The following is a 24,208-nucleotide window of genomic DNA, read 5'->3' on the forward strand; positions in this document are numbered from 1 at the left end:
GAATTTTAAAGAACAAGTGATACTTGCTAAGGAAGCAAGGACACAATATGCTGAAAGTGGGATCTTATTCTGGCACAGAAGTAGCTTGCTCTGTGCTTTCATTTATACAGTCAACGAAGCATGCAAAGGCAAAGTTCGTGTGTGTGTGTGTGTGTGTGTGTGTGTGTGTGTGTGTTACACTTTCATGCATGTTTTACTAGAAAGATAGAGAGGATACTATGGGGGATTCCACACATCCTACACACACTTTTTTAATGCTCAGGAGTAGATCAGTAGGAATAGATTAAGAAGCACCAATTCTTTGTTATTAGAAACTACATAACAGCATCAGTGACACTCAAATGTTCTCAGATGATACTCTTAGAGTGGAACATAAATGACTTGAAAATCAAAGTAAATTTGCTTAACCTCTTTGATTCTCAGGTTTTTCATCTGGAAACACTGGGTTCCAGATGTCTGCCTCCTGTCTGTTGTTAAACAAGATAAGTATGTGAAGGCACTTAGCACACTGCATGATACCTGAGCACGGGCAGGCAGAGCGGGCCTTGAACTTCTCCCCCCACAGCTGGCCCTGCAAGCTTAAATTCATGGTTCATATCCAAGGAAATGGGACACATTTTCCTGAAAGCTGGTCTGCCTCTCGTGAGCCATCTGGCATCTCTCAAGACATCTGGAACTCACTCAAAGTATAGTACAGTTCCGGGAGGCATGTAAGACACAATTCTGTTTCCCCAGGACGTGAGACAAATTGAAGCCCAAGGGATATTGGATACGGAAGGCAGGAGTTCCAGCTGAGCATCTTTATTTCAGGACACAGGACTTCAGAGTGGCCTGGGAAGAGCCATCTGATTAGAAGGGGTTTTCTTTTTGACCAGTACTAAATCTCCTTGATGTCAGAGAGTCACAGTGCAGAGAATCACAGACCTCCTTGAGTTTCTCGTAAAATCTCTGCACCCTGGGCTAGACAGAGGTGGGGTGCTGAGGCCCCTCCTCGCAGCCAACATTTCAGAGGGTTCACAAATGATCGCTAGCCTCTCCGATAAATAAATGCAGTCTTGAAGGGTAATATGAGTCTTGTCACTCAAATCAATGAAATTTTGATCATTGTCAGAGAGCAGTATGAAAACATATCAACTACCTATCATCTTCATCCTACGCACTCACTCATCCTGTTCCTCTAGCACGTCTTTAATACAATGATGGCTTCTGGAAGGACTGCTGAGGCATCATGGATCCACGTACATTTATTAACCACCTTGATCATTACCCAAGTAGGTTCAGTGGGTCTTTATAAACTAAGATGCTCCCAAGCACATAGGCTCAGTTTAACCCTTTTTATACATAACTTTTATTCATTCTTCATCTCATGAACTCATTCTCTTCCCACTCTACATCCCAAACTACTCCCAGACCTCCCTACCAGGAGGAGTTAGCTAGAACGCAGGTGGCTGTCCTTCTAATTACTCTGCTTCATTTTCATGCAACTTCCTCATTACCATCAACAGGGAGTCCCATTACTGAGGGAACCCTGGCTTTGTGAATATGAAGTTTGTTCTGGTGACAAGACACTATGACACTAGTTTAGCTAGTGACAGTCTTCTGCAGTTTGTCAGCTCCTCTTTGGTAGCTTGTTGTTTCTGTATCAGTACACTTTGCCCTAAAATTATAAAATTATTTCTACTAACTTCAAATCCTTCCTTCTTCCAGTTCAGCAGCCATCTTTCTGATCAAAATGGCATGTTTATTCTATACTTGCATTCAACATGTTATTCACTCAATGTGTTCTGGGAACTGTGATAAGGCTGAGGGCAACAGACTATTACAATTTCGGGAGCTCAGTGGAAAGGTGACATTTTTAAACATGTCACAGTTCTGTATAACAAATGCAGCAATGGCCATAACACTGAGCACAGAGAAGAAACTCCAACCTAGCCTAATCCAGAAACTCTCCACAGAAGATGCAAATACTAAATCTTGGGGGATAGCTTAATTTGGCAAAGAACTGGAGGAAGAAACAGAGGGAGGATTCAGAAAGGTGTTCTAGGTAAAAGGAGCAATGAGAAATGGCCCTGAAATGAGAGAGAGAGAGCATGGTTAATTCTATGTAGAAGCAGCACATAGTGAATGTATGGCAGCTGGGGATGGTGGGAGATGCTGCTCAAATGATGCCAGAATGGGAAGTAGGCGCTAATTTATGACGTTCCTAAGGAGTGTAAATTTTATCCTGAAGGCTCAGAGGAATCATCAAAGGATATTAAACAAGTGAATGATATGATAAAATTTGGAATTTGAAAAGAGCATTCTAATAGAATATGGAGAATTAGAGGCAGATAGATCTTTAAAAGGCTGGTCCAGTAATTCAAGCAAGAAATTATGAGGGTTTAAACCAAGGAAGTTAACAGGAGGGATGGAGCTATTAAGGAAGTACAAAGTAGTTCTTGATGACTATTTGAATGGGGGCCTGAATTAGGAAGAATCAAAAATGGCTCCCGAGGTTCTGGCTTTGGTAACTTGATGGCTGGTGGTACCATTCTCTGAGACAGGAAACAGAAAAGTTGATGGGTATAGGAAGGGATAATGAGTTCAGTTTTGAACATGTTGACCTAGGTTTAGAGATTAAAACTAAAAAATGATTTAAGACTCTTCAATACGGAGCTGAAGCCATGTGAGCAGTTAGGGTTACTAGGGACACAACGAAAAGTGAGATGGGAAGGGTGAGGAAGATACTCATTGTTGAGGAATAGGTAGACAAGAAGAAGATAACAAAGGAGATGAAAAATAATCAAAAGACACGTGGGAGTGGTCAAGAAGCCAAGAGATAAGCCATATCGCATGCTGTCATCGATAATTAGGAATGAGAAGTATTCATTAAATTTGAAACTATGGAGGTGACTAGTGGCTTGGTAAACACAGTTTAAGCATCCATTGTGATGGGGTAAAATGCAAATGAAGCAAATAGGAAGAGAGGAAGTTGAGGGCATCTGTGCACCACTCTTTCAATGAGGATTTTGGGGAAATGAACATTTATTTCACGTGTCAGTTTCTAAATAAGAGATACTTTATTTCCATTTGATTTTTAAAAATCCCTGATTAAACAGAAGAAACTTCACATAATCACTTTCTTATTGAACAAGGGTCATCCTTTTAATATCTATGCTTTAAAGGATTTTAATAATAATTCTGAATAACACTAAACTGCCAGGATGTCCTGGTAGATATTTCTGTTACTCCTCTACAGCTGTCAGCAGTCAGTTCTTAGCAGCTATCAATCATTCTGCTTCTAGGAACCCTGACGTACTATTTCCAATCTGCCGCTCATTTTAGCCTGGAGCATAATTCAATATTGCCAGCAGTAAATAAACTGTTTTTAGAATAACCTTTTAATATTGATGTTTCAAAATATGCCCTGGCCAGTGTAGCTCAGTTGGTTGGAGCATCATCTCATATACCAGAAGGTGGTGAGTTTGATTCCTGGTCAGGAAATATGCCAGGTTATAGGTTCCAACGCGGGTTGGAGGCTGGGGTATGGGAGGCAATGAATTGATGTTTCTCCCTCATACCAATGCTTCCCTCCCTTTCTTCCTCCTTCCAAAAAGTAAAATAAAAATACAATAATATGCTGTAATCATAACTATGAATCAATTCTTATTTATGGAGTAAAATGGAATAATGTGACTAATTTCTACCTCTCAAAATTTATTCTTTACTAACTTCTGCCCATGCACACTCCACTATTCAGTATCTTCAACTCATTCATTCACTTCCTCATTCATCCATGTATTCATTTACTCAATAATTATTGCTCTTTTATTTTTTAACTGTGTGCTAGGCAGTGGTGATAAGAAAATGAATGAAACACAATTCCAGTCCTCAGTACACCACTGTTTTGTAGAGAAGCTCTAGTGAACAGATAATTACAGCTCAGCATGGAAAGGGGTATAAAACTAGAGAGTGAATAATGTCAAAATACATTCAGTCTCTAAAAAGCACCATGCTCTATCTCACCCATTATTTACAATGCTTTTCTTCTGCCTGGATTCTCCCCAACCCCTTCTTCTCCTAGCCAACTCTTAGCTGTTTTTTCATGTTTCAAATCGATCTTGTGTGTGTGTGTGTGTGTGTGTGTGTGTGTGTGTGTGTGTGTTATTTGTTTTTGTTTGTTTGTTTTTGCTGTTAAGCGTCCCTGATACAACTCCTCTCTCTACATCTAGTAAGTAATGCTTGCAAGTTTCAAATCTAGATTTGTTGTTAGTTTCCTTCCATATAGACAAATGAAAATTATCTTCTTGTTTCTGTTTAAGTCTGGTTTTTATTATCATTCAGGTATGGTCAGACCAACAGATCAGGAGATGATTGCCATTGAAAAACTAGTGTGGTACTCATAGTTCCCAAGAGGAAGGGGCATGGCACCCCCCCCCCCAGGTCACATGGGGGAGCACCAGAGGCTATCAGGGGATATGTGGGCAAGTCCTTCATTGTGGAATGAGCAAGACAGGGTAACTAGATTTAGGGTTGACTAGATTGAATAATTTGGACCCTGTGCCATAGGTTCTGTTCTGATTTATGCGGTACTTGGCCCTGGGGTGACAAGGGCAGGGAAACAGTGGCTCAAGCTGAGAGCCCAATGAAGGAGGTGGTTGGTTTGCATATGAGGGGAACACTTTCCTGCCAGTCCATTACTTTATCTAGGAATTGGCTAGCCCTGAGAGGAGCAGTCTCTCCAGAGTCAGCAAAGCCCCATGATGTTAAAAAACCAGATCGGAATAGAAAGGCATGCTTGATGCACTTATTATACTGAAATTGTTCTCAAAATAATAATAGTAGCTACTATTTAACACTAAATTCAACATTTCTTTTCTTTATTCTTTGTCCCTTCCTTCCTTCTTTCCATTCTCTCTCCTTTCCTCTGTCCCTCTTTCTTGTTCTTTCTCTTGCTACTTCTTTCCTTTCCTCTTCTCTCTTTCCCTTTTTCTTCTTCTTCTCTCCCTTCCTTCTTTTCTATATTCAACAGATATTAATTCAATGTCTACCGAAAGCCGGGCACTATTCTAACTGCTTATTTTCTCGTGTAATCTTCACAGAATCCTGGGAAGTAGAAAACATTAGTCTTATTTAGTAGATGCAGTAACTGAGCATAGCAAGGTTAAGCCTGCCTGCTCGCCCCCAACTGCCCTCCCCTCCTGGCCTGATTGCCCCTAACCTTCCTAAGGTCACACAGATAACAGGCAGCAGATTGGGTGTTCAGAATAAGTCCTGTTTTATTCCAAAATCTATATGCTTAAACATTATGCTAACCATACAACATATGCTATCGCACCCCTAAAAGTTTGACATGTTTGAATCTAAGTATCACCCACCCACCAAGTTGAGAACTGAATTGGTTTGTCAACTAGACTCAGAATACTAAGTACATAGGAAACTGCAGTGACACTTCATTCATTCGTCCAACAAGTAATTTATTGAACATCTGGTTTCTAGATTAAGTTCCATGATTTATGTGACATTGAAAATGTCACTTAATCTCTCTAAATCTTGGTTTCCTCATATATAAAGTACAGGCAATATTAACCATGCAAATACAACAAGCTTGTTTTGTAAATCAAAGTAGATGTGCAAAAACATTTTGCAATTTACCTATATAATCCTACATAATAAAATGGTAATATGCAAATTGACTGTACCTCCGCTATGCCCGCGATTGGGCCGGGAGGCACGGGGGGCAGTACTTGGGGTGGCCAGGGTAGCCGATTGGGCCGGTGGGAGGAGCGGGGGGCGGGGACTTGCGATCGGCCGTTGCGCTGCTGAGCAGGGACCAAATGGGGCTGGCAGGACGCTGAGCTCGCATCACCAGGGGCGGCGCGAGCTCGGTGTCTGCGCCATGGCTGTGCTGCGGCCCAGCGGGCCATGCAGTGGGAGTAAACGGGCCTCTGGGGCCGTGCACACGCACCCCTGCCCTGGCCGGCTGTGCGGCGGGAGTTAAAGGACCCCCGGCACCGCGCGCCCATGTCCCCGCCCCGGCTGGCCGTGCAGCAGGAGTGAACAGGCCTCCGGGGCCATGCGCCCACGTCCCCGGCCCAGCCGGCCGTGCAGCGGGAGTGAATGGGCCTTTGGGGCCCGGAGCTCAGCATCCACGTGGCAGGGGAGGAACCAGAAAAATGGATCTTTCCAGTTCCTGATGCTGACAGCCCTATGGGTGCTGGGGTCCTCCACCTGCAGCCCCCAGTTGTAACCCATCAGCCCCAGTCGCAGACTGGAAGCCCCCTGCCAGCATCCAGACGGGACCAGTGTGGCGCTGTGGTGGTGGGTGTCAGCGGGCATGCTACAGACATCAAATCACTGCCACTGAGGCCATCCCCCCACACACACTCGCAAGTAGTATGGTCTAAGGGGGTGACTCCTAAGGCAAGGCTCCCATGGCAGCTGATGCTCACCATGCCAGATGAGGAAGCCAGACCTGAAAGCCCAAGCCCCCGAGTACATGAACTGCAGGGCATCATGGGCCAGGGCCCTGAGGAGGCCCCAGGACAAGCATCTTCCCAGAGGCTGTGCAGAAGGAGAGGAGGAACCTCTGGCTAGAGGCCGGGGTGAGGGATGCTGGCGTCTTTGCAGGCCAAGACAGGGCTGAGGGACACCCCCCCCCTGCACCCCCGTGCACAAATTTTGTGCACCGGGCCTCTAGTCTATACTAATAAAGAGCTAATATGCTAATGGTCGGGATGCCATAATGGGTAATGACCAGGACATTAGCATATTATCTGGGGCATTGCTCCAAAGATGTGGCAGAAGCAGGGAGGCACCTGGAGGAGGCGGGACCATCCTGTGCCTGGGAGGGCAGGGGTGAGAGCCCATAGCGCCCCCGTCACCAGTCCTTCGCCACCCACAACTCGCACTCTGAGTGCCCCGTGGCCCACCTACCAAGGAAAGGAGCACAGTGCAGCAGGCAGGAGGCTTCCATGCTCTCCTCTGGTGCCATGACGGGGTGCAGCCACTGCATTGCTCCGGAGAGGGGGCAGAAGTGGGGAGGCGCCCAGAAAAGGCGGGACCAGCCTGAGACAACTCGAGGGACTGAGGGCGGGGCTTGAAGCGGCCAGAGAAGGCCAGAGGGTTTGGGGGCTGGGCCAGGCGCACTGGAGCTCTGCGTGAACAGGTCCGGGTGTCAAGGCAAAGGCTGCAGGTGGGTGGGCGGTGCCGCGCAAATTTGCGTGCTGGGCTCCTAGTAAGTATATAATTTCTAGGACTTGACCACCAATTCTGTGGCTGACAAATATGTAAGATCAGAATTTTAAAGTTCAGTGACTTCTGGGTAATGAACTATACTCTGTATCAACCAAATAAAATCTTGCTGTTGCTGAGCATTTAGTTGGACATTCTTGTCTTGAATGATATCCTAATGGTAAACATAGTGCACTCTGGGGTATTAATTCTTTGTCAAAATCATATAGGTTTTAATTTTTAATTTCATTACAGTGACAACATCCTTTTTATGTGCAGGTCAGGGCCATCTGTGGGAAACATGGATTATATCTGACTTTGAGCTTTCTGGAAACATTGCTCAACCATCAAGATCTGGCTTACCAAAATGAAATAAAGTAAGTTGATATTTTTATTCATAATCCTCTATTCACAGGATACCAAACACAGAGATCCGTCTCTAAATTAGAAGTTTTATGTGTGAAACTATCAATTTCATTACCTAAAGACAGAGTTAAGAAATGTTTGCTTATATTAAAACACATTGTGGACTAGTAGTTTTATTGCTAGCTTTACCTAGTGGCCAGATAGGTTTCTATTGAAGGAGTACAAAACACATTTTACATAAATGTTAAAGGCACGCTTTAAAATTAAATAACCATTGCATTTTGAAGTTATTTATTACATGTTCTTACAAGCTAATATCTTTTGAAAGTATGATACTTCGTTAAACACTGTGTAATATGAAGCGAGAATTCTCGTGATTCGCAAAGTGTTAAGGCCAAACACTTTCCGATTTGTGAAAATATAAACTATTCCCAGCCTCAATGTGTTAAGGCCAAATGCTTTACTTAGCCAGAGAAAAACAAAAGCACTGAACTTCCATTTCCAGCCATTATCAACTATCAATAATCAAATTTACCATTTTACTTTGAACAACTAAAAGATAGGACAAACTATATGGAGGAATGGTTTTCAGATACTAGACAAGAGGCAGCACAGAGCAGTGATTCCTGATAGAGAAAAATAAAGTGAGGTGAGCTCGCCTTATTGAACAACACAGGGGAAACTAAACTTAGTCCAGAATTTTTCTTGAGCTAAAGAGAAAAATCTCTCTAAATCATGGTTTCCTCATATAGAAAATTCAGGTAATATTGTACTCTACTTCCTGTGGAGTTCAGGAAGGCCAAGGAGGTTAGAAGGCACAGTACAGGGTAGCAGAGAGGAGAGATCCCCAGAGAGTTCTTTCTGGAGTTTTCCCAAGAGTTGCCCTAGAGTCTTCATGTGAGAACTGGCCAATGTGTGCATTTGAGGAAACTACCCAAGTCCAGAGAAAGAAAAAACAAAAGAAAAAGGTGGGAAAATGCTTAGATCTCACACAGGGCTGGGAATAGTTCATATTTTCACAAATTGGAAAGGAACACATGTGGCATTGAGTGGAGTCATCATAAGGATATGGTGCTATAGTGAGGACAAATTAACAAATCTTATAAATCCTAATAAAGCTTAAAATGAGTAAACTGTTTCCAACTTACTTAACTATATCCAAGAACAAACTTCTAAAGGAATAACAGAAAAAGATCCAAAATATAAAATTCACAATTTCTGGCATTCATACAAAAATTACCAGGCATGAAAAGAAGACAAAAAAAAGTACAATCTATTATTAGGAGAAAAACCAATTAATAGAAGCAAATTAATAAACAGAGATGATGGAAATAGTGGATAAGAGTAATAAAAGAGTAATTATAAATACACTTCACATGCTCATAAAAGCATGTGCCTAATGAGAGCTAGGGAAGATACAAAAAGAAAACCAAAACCAATAACCCCAGTCCAATAATATACTTTCAAATAACCTATGGTCAAAGAAGAAATCACAAGGGAAATTACTAGAAGCTTGGAACAGACTGTCAAATCTCAGAGGGAAGTCAGGGGTGGGTGGGTGGGAAGAAATCAACCAAAGAACTTGTATGCATATTGCATAACCCATGTACACAAACAATAGGGCAGTGAAGGCCAGGGGTAGGCGGTGGGGCAGGATAGAAGGAGTCAATGGGGGATAAAAGGGGGATATATGTAATACTTTCAACAATAAAGATTTTAAATATATATATATATATATATATATATATATATATATATATATATACACATACACACACACACACACACACACACACACACACACACACATATATATATATCTGTAATAATAAAAGCATAATATGCTAATTAGACTGGACATCCTTCAGGACAAAGCCAGGGCTGCAAGGAAAGCCTGGGGTCCCAGGTGCTAGAGGGAAGCTGGTGCCAGCAGCCAGGGGAAGGAAGGCCTACTCTTGCACGAATTTCGTGCATCGGGCCTCTAGTGTGTGTGTGTGTGTGTGTGTGTGTGTGTGTGTGTGTGTGTGTATATATATATATATATTGAACTGAATTAAACTGAAAACACAACACACCAATAATCCTTGGGTTTTCTCTCTTCCACATTTCACATCCAATTCATCAGTAACCCATCAGTAAATCAACTCTATGTTCAGAATATTTCCAGAACCTGGTCACTTCTCACCACCTCTATCATTACTGAACTACACTTCATCCAAGCAACTATTATCTTTCTCCTGTGTTACTATAATAGCCTTCAAACTGAACTCTCTTTTCCCTTGTCTCTAGTTTATCCTCAGTACAGCAGCTATAGTGACCTAAAACCTAAAATAGTTCATGTCATTCTTTTGCTCATAACACTGAAAGAGCATCTTACTTCACTCAGAGGTTTGAAAAAAATCCAAGTCCTTACAAAGTGTTCTACGTGATCTGCTCCCCCATTACTTCTCTGGTTCCATCTACAACTTTCTTTGCTCATTATATTTCAATTACACTGTCCTCCTCTTCTTCCTCAAACACACCAGACACACGTCCACCTTAGCACCTATTTTCCAAATGTTCCCCCTACCTAAAATGCTTTCCCCAGATATCTTCATGCTACTCCACTTTTCAAGTTTTTGCTCAGACATCACCTATCAATAAGGCTTACACTAACTACCCTATTTAAAGTTGTAATCCCCCCCATTCTTACCCTTAACCTGCTTTCCTTTGCACTCTTCTATACATTTATCAACTTCTAATGTATTTGGTAATTTGCTGGTGTGATTTTTATTATTATCTGTTGATTTTTGATAGACTATAGTGTCATAGGACAGGCGGGATCTTCGTTTTATTCATTTATGTATCCCAAAGGGTCTCATAAGCATGTGAAACTCATTATTTAATGTGAGTTTGACATGCTTGTGATTGCCTGTGCATGTAGTAGGCATTCAAAAAATATGGAATTGAACTTAACTAGAAAAGTTATATAGTCTCAAAATACTCTTAAGGATATAGATACATGAATTCTGCCTAGTCCCTGGCTCATGATCAAATTGAAGAAAGCCTTCTCTAATCACCTCATCAAAATCAGTCTCCTTTTTAATATATTTCCTAGCACCTATCACTATTTGTAATTATATATTTATTTGTGTGATTTGTTAGTTTAATGTCTAGATAGTGATCTCCATGCTGGCAAAAAACATGACTGTTTCCTTCACTTTCTTATTGTTGTGGTTGTTAATCCTCACCAGAGGATATTTTTCAATTGATTTTTATTTATTTATTTATTTATTGTCTAAAGTTTTACATATGTCTCCTTTCTCAATTGATATTTAGAGAGAATTGAAGGGAGGGAGGGACAGAGAGAGGGAGAGAGAAACATCAATGTGAGAGAAACACATCCTTTGGTTGCCTCCACATGTGCTGACCAGGGCTGAGGATTGAACCTGCAACCCAGGTCAGTGCCCTTGACCGGGAATCAAACTCACGGCCCTTCGGTGTTCCAGCTGACTCTCTAACCACTAACACCAGCCACGATTGTTTCCTTCCTATTTTATTCTCAACATCTTGTAGGCTGGTATCTAGCATATGGTAGGTACACAGTAAATGTTGATTAATTAATTAATTTATTTATTTAACAATCATTTACTCAGTGCCTGCTGTACACCAGTCACTATTCTAGTTGTTGGAAATATAGATGTGAATAAAACAAAGCTCCTTCCTTCATGAAGCTTGTAGTCTAATGGGAAAGAACAAGCTAGAACATGTGACATATCACATGGTGATAAGAGCAATCCAGAAAAACTAAGAAGGCTAAAGGTTAAAGGAAACATCAATTAATAAACAAATGATGATAGAAGGTTGAGCTTAGTCAGTGAATTTCTGCCAGACCAACTTTGGACAAAGGAGTTTCTCTTCTCTTAAACCTTGGAGGGAGGATTGGAAAGATGGTGACCGGCAAGAAAGTAGGGAGGGAGAGTGTGTGAGAGAGTGAGGGAGCGATAGAGGAGTGTGTGGACATGTGTGGTGTGTGTGTGTGTGTGTGTGTGTGTGTGTGTGTGAGAGAGAGAGAGAGAGAGAGAGAGAGAGAGAGAGAGAGAGAGCGCTAAGGACAGTTAGATCCTGCAGGTCTTCCAAGGGGCTGCCAAACTGGGCAGTCTTAGACGGCGAAATCCCGCAGCCACTGTGGACACGCAAATCTAAAACCATTTCCCCTAAGAACAGGAACAAGACAGGGATGTCCACTCTTACCAATCCTGTTCAACATAGAAGTACTAGCCATTGCAATCAGACAAAAAGAAGAAATAAAAGGCATCCAAATTGGAAAAGAAGAAGTAAAACTGTCCTTATATGAAGATGACATGATATTGTACATAGAAAACCCCAAAGACTCCATCAAAAAACTACTAGACTTAATAAATGAATTCAGCAATGTAGCAGGATACAAAATTAATACCCATAAGTCTATGGCTTTTCTATACACCAATAATGAGCTCATAGAAAGAGAAATTTAAAAAGCAATCCCATTTACCATTGCAACAAAAAAATTAAGATACCTAAGAATAAACTTAACCAAGGAGACAAAGGACCTGTACTCAGAAAATTTCAGGATGCTAAAAAAAGAGATAGAGTAAGACATGAACAAATGGAAGAATATACTATGTTCATGGATTGGTAGAATCAACATCATTAAAATGTCCATACTACCCAAAGCAATCTATAAATTCAATGCAATCCCCATTAAAATACCAATGGCATACTTCAAAGACCTAGAACAAATTCTCCAAGATTCATGTGGAATAAAAAAAGACCCTGAATAACTGCAGCAATCTTGAGAAAGAAGAACTATGTTGGAGGGATCACAATACCAGATATCATGCTATACTACAAAGCCACTGTTCTCAAAATTGCCTTGTATTGGCACAAGAACAGACATATAGACCAGTGGAACAGAACAGAGAACCCAGAAATCCACCCAAGTCATTATGCTCAACTGATATTTGACAAAGGAGCCAAGAGCATACAATGGAGTCAAGACAGTCTCTTCAATAAATGGTGTTGGGAAAATTGGACAGATACATGCAAAAAATGAAACTAGACCACCAACTTACACCATACACAAAAATAAACTCAAAATGGATAAAGGATTTAAACATAAGATGGGAAACCATAAAAATCTTAGAAGAAGCCATAGGCAGCAAAATAGCAGACATTTGTTGTAGCAATATCTTTACTGATACAGCTCCTAGGGCAATGGAAACTAAAGAGAAAATAAACAAGTGGGACTACATCAAAATAAAAAGCTTCTGCACAGCAAAAGAAACCATCAACAAAACAACAAGAAAGCCCACTGCATGGGAGAACATATTTGCCAATGCCATCTCTGATAAGAGTTTAATCTCCAACATTTACAGGGAACTCATACAACTTAACAAAAGGAAGAAAAACAATCCAATCAAAAAGTGGGCAAAGGACCTAAATAGACACTTTTCAAAAGAGGACATTCAGAAAGCCAAGAGACATATGAAAACATGCTCAAAGTCACTAATTATCCGAGAGATGCAAATCAAAACAACAATGAGGTACCATCTCACATCTGTCAGAATGGCTATCATCAACAAATCAACAAATGACAAGTGCTGGAGAGGATTCGGAGAAAAAGGAACCCTCCTTCACTGCTGGTGGGAATGCAGATGGTGCAGCCACTGTGGAAAAGAGTATGGAGTTTCCTCAAAAAATTAAAAATGGAACTGCCATTTGACCCAGTAATACCACTTCTAGGAATATATCCCAAGAAAACAGAAACACCAATCAGAAAGGATATATGCACCCCTATGTTCATAGGAGCACAATTTACCATAGCTAAGATTTTGAAACAGCCTAAATGCCCATCAGCAGAAGAATGGATTAGAAAACTGTGGTACATCTACACAATGGACTACTACGTTGCTGTAAAAAAGAAGGAATTCTTACCATTTGCAACAGCATGGATGGAACTGGAGAGCATTATGCTAAGTGAAATAAGCCAGTCAGTGAAAGAAAAATACCACATGATCTCACTCATTTATGGATAATAAAGGACATTATAAACTGACGAACAGAAATAGATAGAGGTAGAGAAGCATCGAACAGACTGTCAAAGGACAGTGGGAAGGCTGGAGAGGGTTGGGGGGCGGGGTGAGAGGTAAGAGTTCAACTGAAGGACTTGTATGCATGCATATAAGCATAACCAATGGACGCAAGACACTGGGGGAGCGGGAGGGCACGTGCCTGTGGGGGAGAGGAGGGGAGGCCGGGGGAAGGTTAATGGGGTAAAAAGGAGACATATGTACTACTATTTGTAATACTTTAAACAATAAAATAAAATTAAAAATAAATAAAACCTTGGAGGGGTGGTTGGGTGAGGTTGGAGGGAGGTGGTTAAGCAGCAAAAGCAGAGAAGTGGACTAAGAGCCGAGTAGAAAACCAATAAGCTAAAATTGGGAGGCCTCAAAAGGCAACAATATAAAGGGAGGAAATGCAAGTATCAAAGTTCACATTATACCTGGTATATAGTATACTCAATTGAAAGTTGATGTTCAGAACCAAGATTGTAAGAATCAGAGATGTGAGAATAAGAGTGAATGGAGAGCAAGTGAGGTTAGGCTACTTATAATTATATCAATATTTTCACTTTCCCACTGTTTAATATGCATATCAGAGGAGCTGATTTGTTTTATTCACCTGTCTTTGACCTTTGAATGTTCAAGGACATCAAAACAATGAAACTACTGAAGCATTGCATGTATAAGTGATAAACCTGTTTCATCCTTAAACAGTTATTGGCTAAAGCTTCTTCTGGTGAATTAAATCCATTCCGTTAAGGGCTTTGTATGCAAACCTATATCCTTAAGAGATTAAAGATGCAATTCAGAAACACATTTTAGGAGCTGAATGCACGAATCATTATTTTAGTACATATTGTCCATTAATCTGCTGTTCAATTGGGAACCCATTTGGAATACGGCTGCTTGCTAATTAGCAGGATTCTAGTGCTGAGCTGCTTCCTGATTAAATGTCCTTTAGAATCAATAAAACATCAGGAGGGATTATGGTGATGTGGGATTAGCCCCATCTAACCAAATAAAATGAATTGTGATCTCTTCTTAAACTGTCACGTCGCAAGAGCTGATGAGAGGAACAATTTCTCGAATGCTGTTGCAAAGTTGTTGCTGTGTGTGTGTGTGTGTGTGTGTGTGTGTGTGTGTGTGTAACATTGAAATTTTATTTTTTGCAATTTGCCTACCAATTAGCAGAGACATTACTGAATGACTGCCAGGGTAAGGCGATTTTGAGAAAGACTTGATTACAATTCAAATCTCTACTCTGAATCACCCTGAGGTAAAATGAGTTCAGGTTGTGTTTGATGGAAATTATTATCCCTCTTGTTGGCTGGGAACATGTAAGTCAGAATTATCATTTAATATTTCTGTGTGACTTTGCAATAAATGGTAATTAAGGAGAGCAGAGAGAGAACAGGAGGCAAACTAATACTCTGAAATTGTATTGGCAAAATTAAACACTTCAAACCCAGTTTAAAATACAGGCACACAAGCCAAATTGTGTTGGGGTAGGGGATAAATAATGAAGTTGCTATAGAAGCTTCATAAATAGAGTGGAGCAATTGACACAGCCCCAAGTAGGACTTATCATACACATCTGGCCCATTATTAAGAGTGCAATTAGGTTGAAAAGGACTGGTTTGAAAATCCCAAGAACAACCAGAGTATTTTAGGAGATAAAGGAGACATGAGGAGTCTGATTTAGCAATTACTTTTAATGAGAATAGGAAAATTGTTAAGCAGTGGATTATTACAGATGTGTCTTGGATCTACCCATTGATTTGGTCTTGGAAACTAGACCTGGCTTTAAGAGTATTAATTCCAGTCTTCTCTTGCAGAAGCCCACAATTCATATGCGGTGAAGATAATAATAATAATAAAGTTATTGTTATTATTAACTAGTGGCTTGGTGCATGAAAACCGTGCACATTAAAAGGGAATTAATTAGAGGAAATATTTTAATATTGCTATTTGCCCTTTCTCTATAATAGAAGTGTCAGAGATGAAAGAAAATTAGTAAAATGTATATGAAAATCTTCCTCCTGTCAGAGTCTGGGGCACACCATGGGACCCAGAGTCAAGTCCCCGCCCACCTGCGTGCACCTCAAAATCGTGTGAGACCCAGACCCAGCCGGCCCCACCCCTGTCAAGGCCCGCCTGGTGGGGGGCCCAGCCTCAGGTCTCCCGGCCCAGCTCCTCGCAGCCTCAGGTCCCTGCTGATCACTCATGGGAACCCCGCCTCTGCTGTGGGCACAGCCATCTTGTGTTATGGGAACCCCGCCTCCGCTGTGGGCACAGCCATCTTTATGATGATGTGACAGTTAATTTGCATATTATATCTTTATTATATAGGTTAGCCAGCACTTAAATAGTGCTTATTATATTCTAGGCAGTTTTCTATGTACTTTATAAATGTTGACTCTTAATCTTTGCAAGTGCCCACATGAGGTCAGTACTATTGTTTATCAGGTGAGGAAACTGAGGCACTGAGGCACAGAGGGCTAAAACCAATATGCAACTGATAAATGAATTCATCAATAGGCTAAATCAAATGCAGGCTCTCTAGCTTAGGGGTTTGGGCTCTTAATACACCATACTGACTCTTCTACAAGTTTTGTGAGTTTATAGGATGGTGGCTAGGCACAGGGGCCGTAGGCAAACTGCCTGAGGTCCATGGCAGGCTCCACCGTTGGGCTCGATACTGAACACAGTTCTGAACCAGTCGCTGAGTGTCTCCTGGCCTCTCCTCCAGGACCCAGGAGAGGTGAGGGATACAGATACAAAAGCAGGGAGGCTTTTAAGTTCCTGGAGCAGATATGATCCAAAGAAGCTCAGGGCTTGCAGGTAACTTCTTCTCACTGTTTGAAACTCCCCATATCCCTTTAGCCCCATCCATGCAGAAAGGCAGCAGGAGCTCCGGAATCACATAGGCCAAGATGGAAATCCTATCCCAGAAATGCACTGGCTTTGGGAACTTGGGCAAGTAAATATTTTCTCTTGCTTTTCCATCTGTCAGGTGGAAAAAGAATCCTTTTGTCTGAATTTGAGTTTACTGCCTGTGTGTCAGGGGGAAGGACTTACTATCAGGGTGAATATGCAAGAAGAGAAGAATATGGCTCAGGCTACATGACCAAGAAGCTAAAAGCAAAGGAAGACAGTGCAGTTAAATGAACACCCAGCTGTAGAGATGTTGCTAAATGGTTAGAGCGCCATCCACACACCAAAGGGTTGTGGGTTCGTTCTCCAGCCCTGCAGGGGCACAGGGAGAGGAAATCAATCAATATGTCTCACTAAATCAATGTTTCTCCCTCCCCCCCTTCCACTCTCTCTGAAGATCAATGGAAAAAATACCCTCAGGTGACAATAGAAAACAATGATAAATGAGCACCCAGCAGGTGAATCAAATACCCACCTGAACTAAGGATGTAAGAGATTGATGCAAAGCACCTAACATGTCCCAGGCACGAGCTAGATGCTTTACATAGGTTATCTCTTGTAACACTCCCAGCAGTCCATGAGTTATATTTTTCATACCCACTTCAGAGATGAGTAAACTGAGATTCAGAGATCTTAAGTAAATTGTTCCAAAAGTTGGGTGTCTTTGTTCCTGTTATAGGCTGAATTATATCCTCATCCCCACCCCTGATTCATATGTTGAAACCCTGAGGACCTCAGACTATGACTATATTTGCACATAAGGCCTTCAAAGGGGTGATTAAGTTAAAATGCGTTTATCAGGTTAGGCCCTAATCCAATCTGCCTGGTGTCCTTATGAGATGAGAAAATCTGGACCCCTAGAGAAAAGACACAACTGTGAAGACACAGCAAGAAGCCTGCCATATCTAAGCCTTCAGAGAAGCCAAATCTGATGACACCTTGATCTTGAACTTCTAGCCTCCAGAACTGTGAGAAAATACATTTCTGTTGTTTAAGCCACCCAGTCTGTGGCATTTTGTTATGGCAGCCTGAGTAAACTATACAGCCCCTAAAACAAGGGTGGGGAACTTTTTCCTGCTAAGGGACATTTGGATATTTATAATACCATTCAAGAGCCATACAAAATTATCAACTTAAAAATTGCTATATTTGCTCAAACATTTAATTAACTCACCCCTAATGCCTTGGCAGGGTCAGACCAAATGATTTCTCAGGCCTTACATGGCCCTCTGGCCGGACGTTCCCCACCCCTGCCTTAAACACTAACAGTCTCCTCCATAGTCCCCTTCCCATCTGCCTCCTCCTTCTAGCATACTTTGTATCTTCTCAGCTGGAGTAGATTACATTCCCAAAGGAATGGCTAGAATGATTAAACTCTTCGAATCAGGGGAGTTGACCTTTGAGTCTAGCAATTGAACAGACCTTCTCTTCAGCACTGTTCTATCATGAATGTCAGCTCAACTTGTAGGAACTAATTAGATGAGAGATGGGGAAGAGTATTTCAAAGACAAGGAGCAAAAAAGTGAGCAAAAGCATAGCAAGTTTGGAGAACTACACTGTTGTTATGACCGAAGTGTACATTTCACAGGGGGAAAAGGTAATGGGCTTGGGAAGGAAGCGCCTGAACACCTTTGATTGAAGCCTGTATGAAGCGCAGAGAAACATGCCACCTGTAATTAATTTCATCATGATTACAGGTGTTTCTATGAAAAAGCTCACGTTTTGTGTGTTTGGCTTCTGTTTTGTCTTGTTTCTCTATATAAAATGTTCCGTATAAAATGTCATCTGCTTCACAACCCCTGACCAAAATCCAGTAGACAAACAGACACAAACAATGCATCAGTAACAAAAACAAATAGTGCCACAATCTAAAAGGAATCTCTACCAACTATAAATAAACGGAATCTGGAAAAATCAATGAGTTGGTTCCCCAAGTTTTACCCTGCCTACCTAAAAGACATGCAGAAGAAAGAAGACATTTTGTGCCTTCCCTTTGATTTGAAGGCTCCATGTTTTAACCAACCAGAAAGTAACACAGGTGCTCTCTGTAGCTGCCTGAGCCCTGTTTCCACCTCCTCCGACCCTCACTCAAGGACACACAAACATACACTTACCTGCTGCCACCAGTCTGATGCCACAGGATTTCTGAGTCTGGGGTTCGTAAACAGGACAAACTTTATTCAGGTAAACAGTTTGCAAACCAGAGAAGCCTAGAAAGGAAAAGAGTGATCCCCACCTGGTAAAGGGAAGGCCTGCTTATGTCAAGTTTCCACCCCCTTCCCTCCCTGATAGGTCCACTTCTATGCAAATGAGAAACCCAGATTTACACACTCTGATTGGCCCAAATAGCACTATCCTGAATGGTCTGATTCACACGTTCTGATCGGTATTATGGAGCTGCTCTGATTGGTCAGTAAAGATGCAAATGAGGTTATAGCTGTACATTACTGATTGGATAGGGCAGGTCTCAACCCATTGGTTGAGAGAAGATTACAGGAACTCCCTTATAAGGAACTGGTCAGCCTGCAGGAACACAGTGCAAGAGGCTGGCAGCTCAGTCTGTGGCTTTTTCCCTGAAGTGCAGTGTATGTGAGAGGGCTCTGTCAGCAATGGCTGCTAGGTTCTGGTTATGAATTTGAGCCCAATTAACCACAAGGAATCCTTGGCAGCTTATTTCTCCTCAGGGTCTACACTGCATACTTTCTGTACCTATGTAGAGAGTACAACTCCCAGGATTGACAGAGCAGTAAACTGGGGAAAGGAAGGCAGGAAAGGGAAAAGCTGGCTATGATGTTTACATCTGGTGAAGCAAAATTCCTGAAAATACAGTTGTGTATGTTGGTAATTGTATATGCTGAGGGGTATATCGATTAAGACATAATGAACTGATTTAGTGTCTGATATTCAATAGGTGGGGTAAAAAGATCCCACCCCTGAGGTGGTCTCAACTGCAGGGCACCAGGCATCCAGGCATTGGTGGCAGTTGCCACCTGCCCTTTAACTACAGGATTAAATGAGCAGGGGGTAGGCCAAGGGAAATCTACACAACTCACCTGCTGTATTGTGCTGAATGGGAACAGTTCCTCATTTGACCCTGAATAAAGAGAAAACCCAACATGTAAGGCCCGATTTTTTAAAATACTGCAAACATAAAGAGGGAATTGTGATTCTGCAAACTCCAAAACAACGAACTTTTTAAAAATGATTTACTCTAGAAACTAGAAAACCACCTGTGTTCTCTACACAGGATATAAGAAGGTATGTTCTCTGCTGAAAGGAATTGGAAAATAATAAGCATAATGAGATTAAAAGGCTATAAAAATGAATTTAAAAAGCACAAAAGGTGAATAGAAGAAATTAATAAAACCTTGGGGAATTCTGGATAGTTTCAAGCAAACAGTTAAGAGGTAGAATTAAGAAGTAACCAGATTGTAACTATGTGTGGTAATGGATGTTAACTAGACTTACTGTATTTGTCATTTTACAGTATGTACGTATATTGAATTATTTTGTTCTACATCTGAAACCAACACAATGTTGTGTAAATTATATCTCAATAAAATTATGAAACAATTAAGGAAATGTGAATACTACTAGATATTGGAGGATTTGATGGCATTTATGTTAAACTAGAGGCCCAATGCATGAAGATTCATGCAAGAATGGGCCTTCCTTCCCCTGGCTGCTGCCACCACCTTTGCTCTGGCCGGAGCCGCCTTTCTGCCTTTGCTCCAGCCCAGAGCCACCTTTCCACCTTCCCACGCTGCCCAGAGGCCTGGAGCTGCTGAGGCGGTGCGGAACGCCTGTGTTCCTCCCCGCCCCGGCCACTCAGTGCCTGTGTATGCAAATTAACCCACCATCTTTGTTGGGTTAATTTACATAGTCACTCCTGATTGGCTGATGGGCGTCATGAAGGGACAGTCAATTTGCATCTTTCTCTTTTATTAGTGTAGATGTTTACATCAGCAAACCTTTTCTATAAAGGGCCATAGAGTAAATGTTTTAGGTTTTGTGGGTCTACAGTCTGTTGCAACTACTCAATTATATGATCATAGCCTGAAAACAGTAAAAAAGCAACACATAACTAATGGATGTGTTACGATAAAATATTATTTATCAAAAAAAAGAGTAACCAATACTCAATAAAAATCAAAATTAACACTAAAAATAATCTAATACATAATGTCAATTTTGAGAGGTTCCCACAAAATCTGAAGAACAGAGAAAAAAATAAGAAATGATAGTAGATGTAGAAGAATAAGACTAGATCAAACCCCCAAAGCCTTGGTATCCTATATAATTCCTATATAATAAAGAGCTAATATGCTAATGGCCATAACACCCTCATGCCATAATGACGGATCAGCAGGAGGCTGCATGCGCATGCACAGCAGGGCGAAGCCGACATGTTGCTCCGGAGATGGGGTGGAAGTGGGGAGGTGCCTGGAGGAGGCAGGACCATACTGTGGTGGGGAGAGCAAGGGTGAGAGCCCATAGTGCCCTCTTCACCAGTCCTTTGCTACCCACCGCTCGCACTCAGCACACCCACCACCCACCTGCCAGGGGAAGCAGTGCAGCGTGCGTGCTGCCAGGAAGTGGCGCTCAAAACTCTGCTGCAGGTGGGAGCTTCCATGCTCTCCTCTGGCACCATAATAGGGCGAAGCCACCACATTGCACTGAAGATGGAGCAGAAGTGGGGAGGCGCCTGGAGAAGACGGAACCAGCCTGAGGAGACTCACAGGACTGAGGGTAGGGCTTGAAGCAGCCAGAGAAGGCTGGAGGGGTTGGGGATGGGGCCAGGTGCGCTCAAGCTCTGGGTAGAGGTTAGGGTGTCAAGGCGGGGTGGCAGGTGTGTGGGCAGGGCACGTGCGGATGGGAGGGGCTGCGTGATTTCCGCGCCAGGTCACTAGTTGTAAAATAAGAAAACAGAAAAATTGTTCATGATATAAAAACAAAAATTACAACTGAAGAAACTTTGCAAAGATGGGAGAAGAGAAAAAAAAATTCTCTGTGTACAGATGAAAAGGATTCACACTGCTCTAAACTAAATTAAGAAAAAATGTAGCCCTAACTGGTTTGGTTCAGTGGATAGAGCGTCAGCCTGCAGACTGAAGGGTCCCAGGTTTGATTCTGGTCAAGGGCATTACCTTGGTTGTGGGCACATACCCAGTAGGGAGTGTGCAGGAGGCAGCTGATCGATGTTTCTAACTCTCTATCCCTTTCCCTTCCTCTCTGTAAAAAATCAATAAAATATATTTGAAAAAAAGAAAGAAAGAACAAATGTACCCATGTCAATCCTGACAAAACTTATGTATTAAAAAGACAAAGAAAAGTATTTAAGGCTCTAGGCCAAAAACAAAATAAAACTAAACCAAAGCAAATAAAGGGAAAAATAATTACAAATGAACAAAAATCAGACTAACCTCAAACTTCTGCAATAATAAATGTCGGAAGACAGTGGAGCTGTGCTCATGGAATTCCAAAGAGGGAAATGGAAATGTAAGATCACATAGTACAATGGTCAAGGGCACAGGATTTGAGTCAGACAGCCAGGGTTTACATCCTGGCTGCCTCATTGATCCATGTCCTTGGGCAAGTTATCTGCGTGTCTCAAAAAGTGGTTATTTCAGTTAAATGAGAAATGCACATAAAGTCCTCAGAAAGCTCACTGAAGGCCATTTTAACTTAATAAATTAAATCGCAGTTAGAATTTGAACTCAGATCTGTCTGAATCTAGGATCAGCCTCATAGACCTTGTCCTGATTTCTTTGACTTGATATTAGGCGTTTGGCATCTGCTTCTGTGATTAGAAGTATAGTCTTGTTATGACAACAAGAGCCCATTCTCACATATGGCTTTTTAAAGGTGCTAAGGTCAAATAAAGAATATGGAAGATTTTACCTTGGGTGATGGGCACATAATGCAATATACAGATGATGTATCATAGAATGGTACACTTGAAACCTATATAATTTTATTAACCAGTATCACCCCAATAAATGTAATTAAAATATAGAAGAAAACATTTTATTCAAATAATCTTAAGACATGTATTGGTCATATTAGTCCTATGCACCATATAAATCAGGTAATGTCCAAACTCAGTACTTAGAATAATTTTCCCACAGTCTCCTTCCCCTACTAGCACCACATGATCAAGAAGGAGCAAGAGAGTTTCTGGTGCCATTTTGTCCAGAGGCCTCATCTCATATTTGATAACACCGATCAGTTCTGAAAAAATAAATGTTATGCAGTGTGAGAGTGTGAATGGATCTGGGTTTTGTTTGTCAGGCTGTTGTTTTTTCAACAGATCAGAAGATGCTCTAATTATAAGCGTGGCCCTCCTGAGAAGGCCTAGAAATAAATTGCAGCAAGTGTAAAAGACAGGAACTACTTCTATTGCAGTTCATTTCCAGATGTGTGCTAATATCAGATCCTGCTTCTCCTTCCTTGCCTGGCCTTCAGCAGCTGATGTAGTCATCAGCTTATCTGGCTTCTGGTTCTATATACCTATGCTTGTATTCATGTGCCCCAAAATGAATGAAGCTCTGGAGGCCATATTTTTCTATACCAATCTAAAAACTTTGCTGATTTGTGATATCATGTACAGGAAGAGTTTTATGCAATGTAAGCAAAACTAGTTACATAGCTAACAAATTATTTTTATTTGAAGAGAATACAATCACGTGACACTAGAAATCTTCTAGAAAACCTAGGACATATATCTCACAACTTGCTCTTTCTTTTTGCTTAACTTCTGATGGGTAAGAAGGAGATAAAAATTTTTATCAGATGTAATTTGGTTGCTAGCAACAGAAACTGCCCTTGGCTAACATAAGCAAAATAAATGTTTGAAAGGATGTGAAATATTACACAAAATTAGGGGAAAATAAAACTTCAGGAAGTACCAAACCAAAAATTAGGAGAGATACGGAGACAGAGAGTGTGTGAGAGAGAGAGGAAGCGGGAGTGGAGAAAGTGATAGATAGAGATTAATTAGACAAGGAGGGTCACAGCACTGTCCAGGGAAGGGTATGGGACCTTGATTGTGGTCCATTGCCCCAGAGAAGAACATATTTGTATATAAATGGAAAGTGGATGGATGCTGGACAAGCAAGTACAAGTGATTTTTCAATACCAAAGCATTCCTAAAGTACTTGTAAGCTTACATGACTCTAATTGTCACATGCAGATGTATTGCTCAATGCAATTTATGCTTGGGGACTTTGTTAAATAGTGTCTATTTGCACTCAGCACTCATTCCTACTCCCTTCTATTCTCTTTCCTGTGTTGCAATACATCCCATACTTGGGAAGGCTAAAAAGAACATTTTTTAAAACTCTCTTGACACCAAAGTTCTGAAATTGATTCAAGTTCCACCAGAGATTTAAAAGACAGAAGGAAGTGGGACAAAGATATTTTAAGTATTTACTTTCCCTGCAGTAGTAGGGTCTCCAGACCCTGGCAGGCATCAGTTTTCCAGTGGTCAAAATGCAGTTTGTACAGCCAAGTCACCAACCTGATGGTCAGGGGCAACTGAGACATGAGCCAGAATTTCCTGCAATGTCCTGGTTTCTAGACTATATCTGCTGAGGGAGGCCAGACCCTGA

At 41.5% G+C, this 24,208-nt stretch overlaps 1 protein-coding gene across 1 annotated transcript in view; it reads left to right on the forward strand.

The window, feature by feature from the left end:
• Nucleotides 1-24,208, forward strand: part of LOC307102523 (uncharacterized protein C1orf87) — a gene marked incomplete at both ends in the record, with an annotated part of 74,045 nt that overhangs the window by 32,155 nt on the left and 17,682 nt on the right. The window contains one exon of the mRNA XM_079776118.1: nucleotides 7,492-7,589. Within this exon, the coding sequence (XP_079632244.1) occupies nucleotides 7,492-7,589 (98 nt within the window). The remainder of the gene's footprint in view (nucleotides 1-7,491; nucleotides 7,590-24,208) is intronic.

Source organism: Cnephaeus nilssonii, assembly GCF_951640355.1.
Source record: "Cnephaeus nilssonii genome assembly, chromosome: 7".
Classification (NCBI taxonomy): Eukaryota; Metazoa; Chordata; class Mammalia; order Chiroptera; family Vespertilionidae; genus Cnephaeus; species Cnephaeus nilssonii.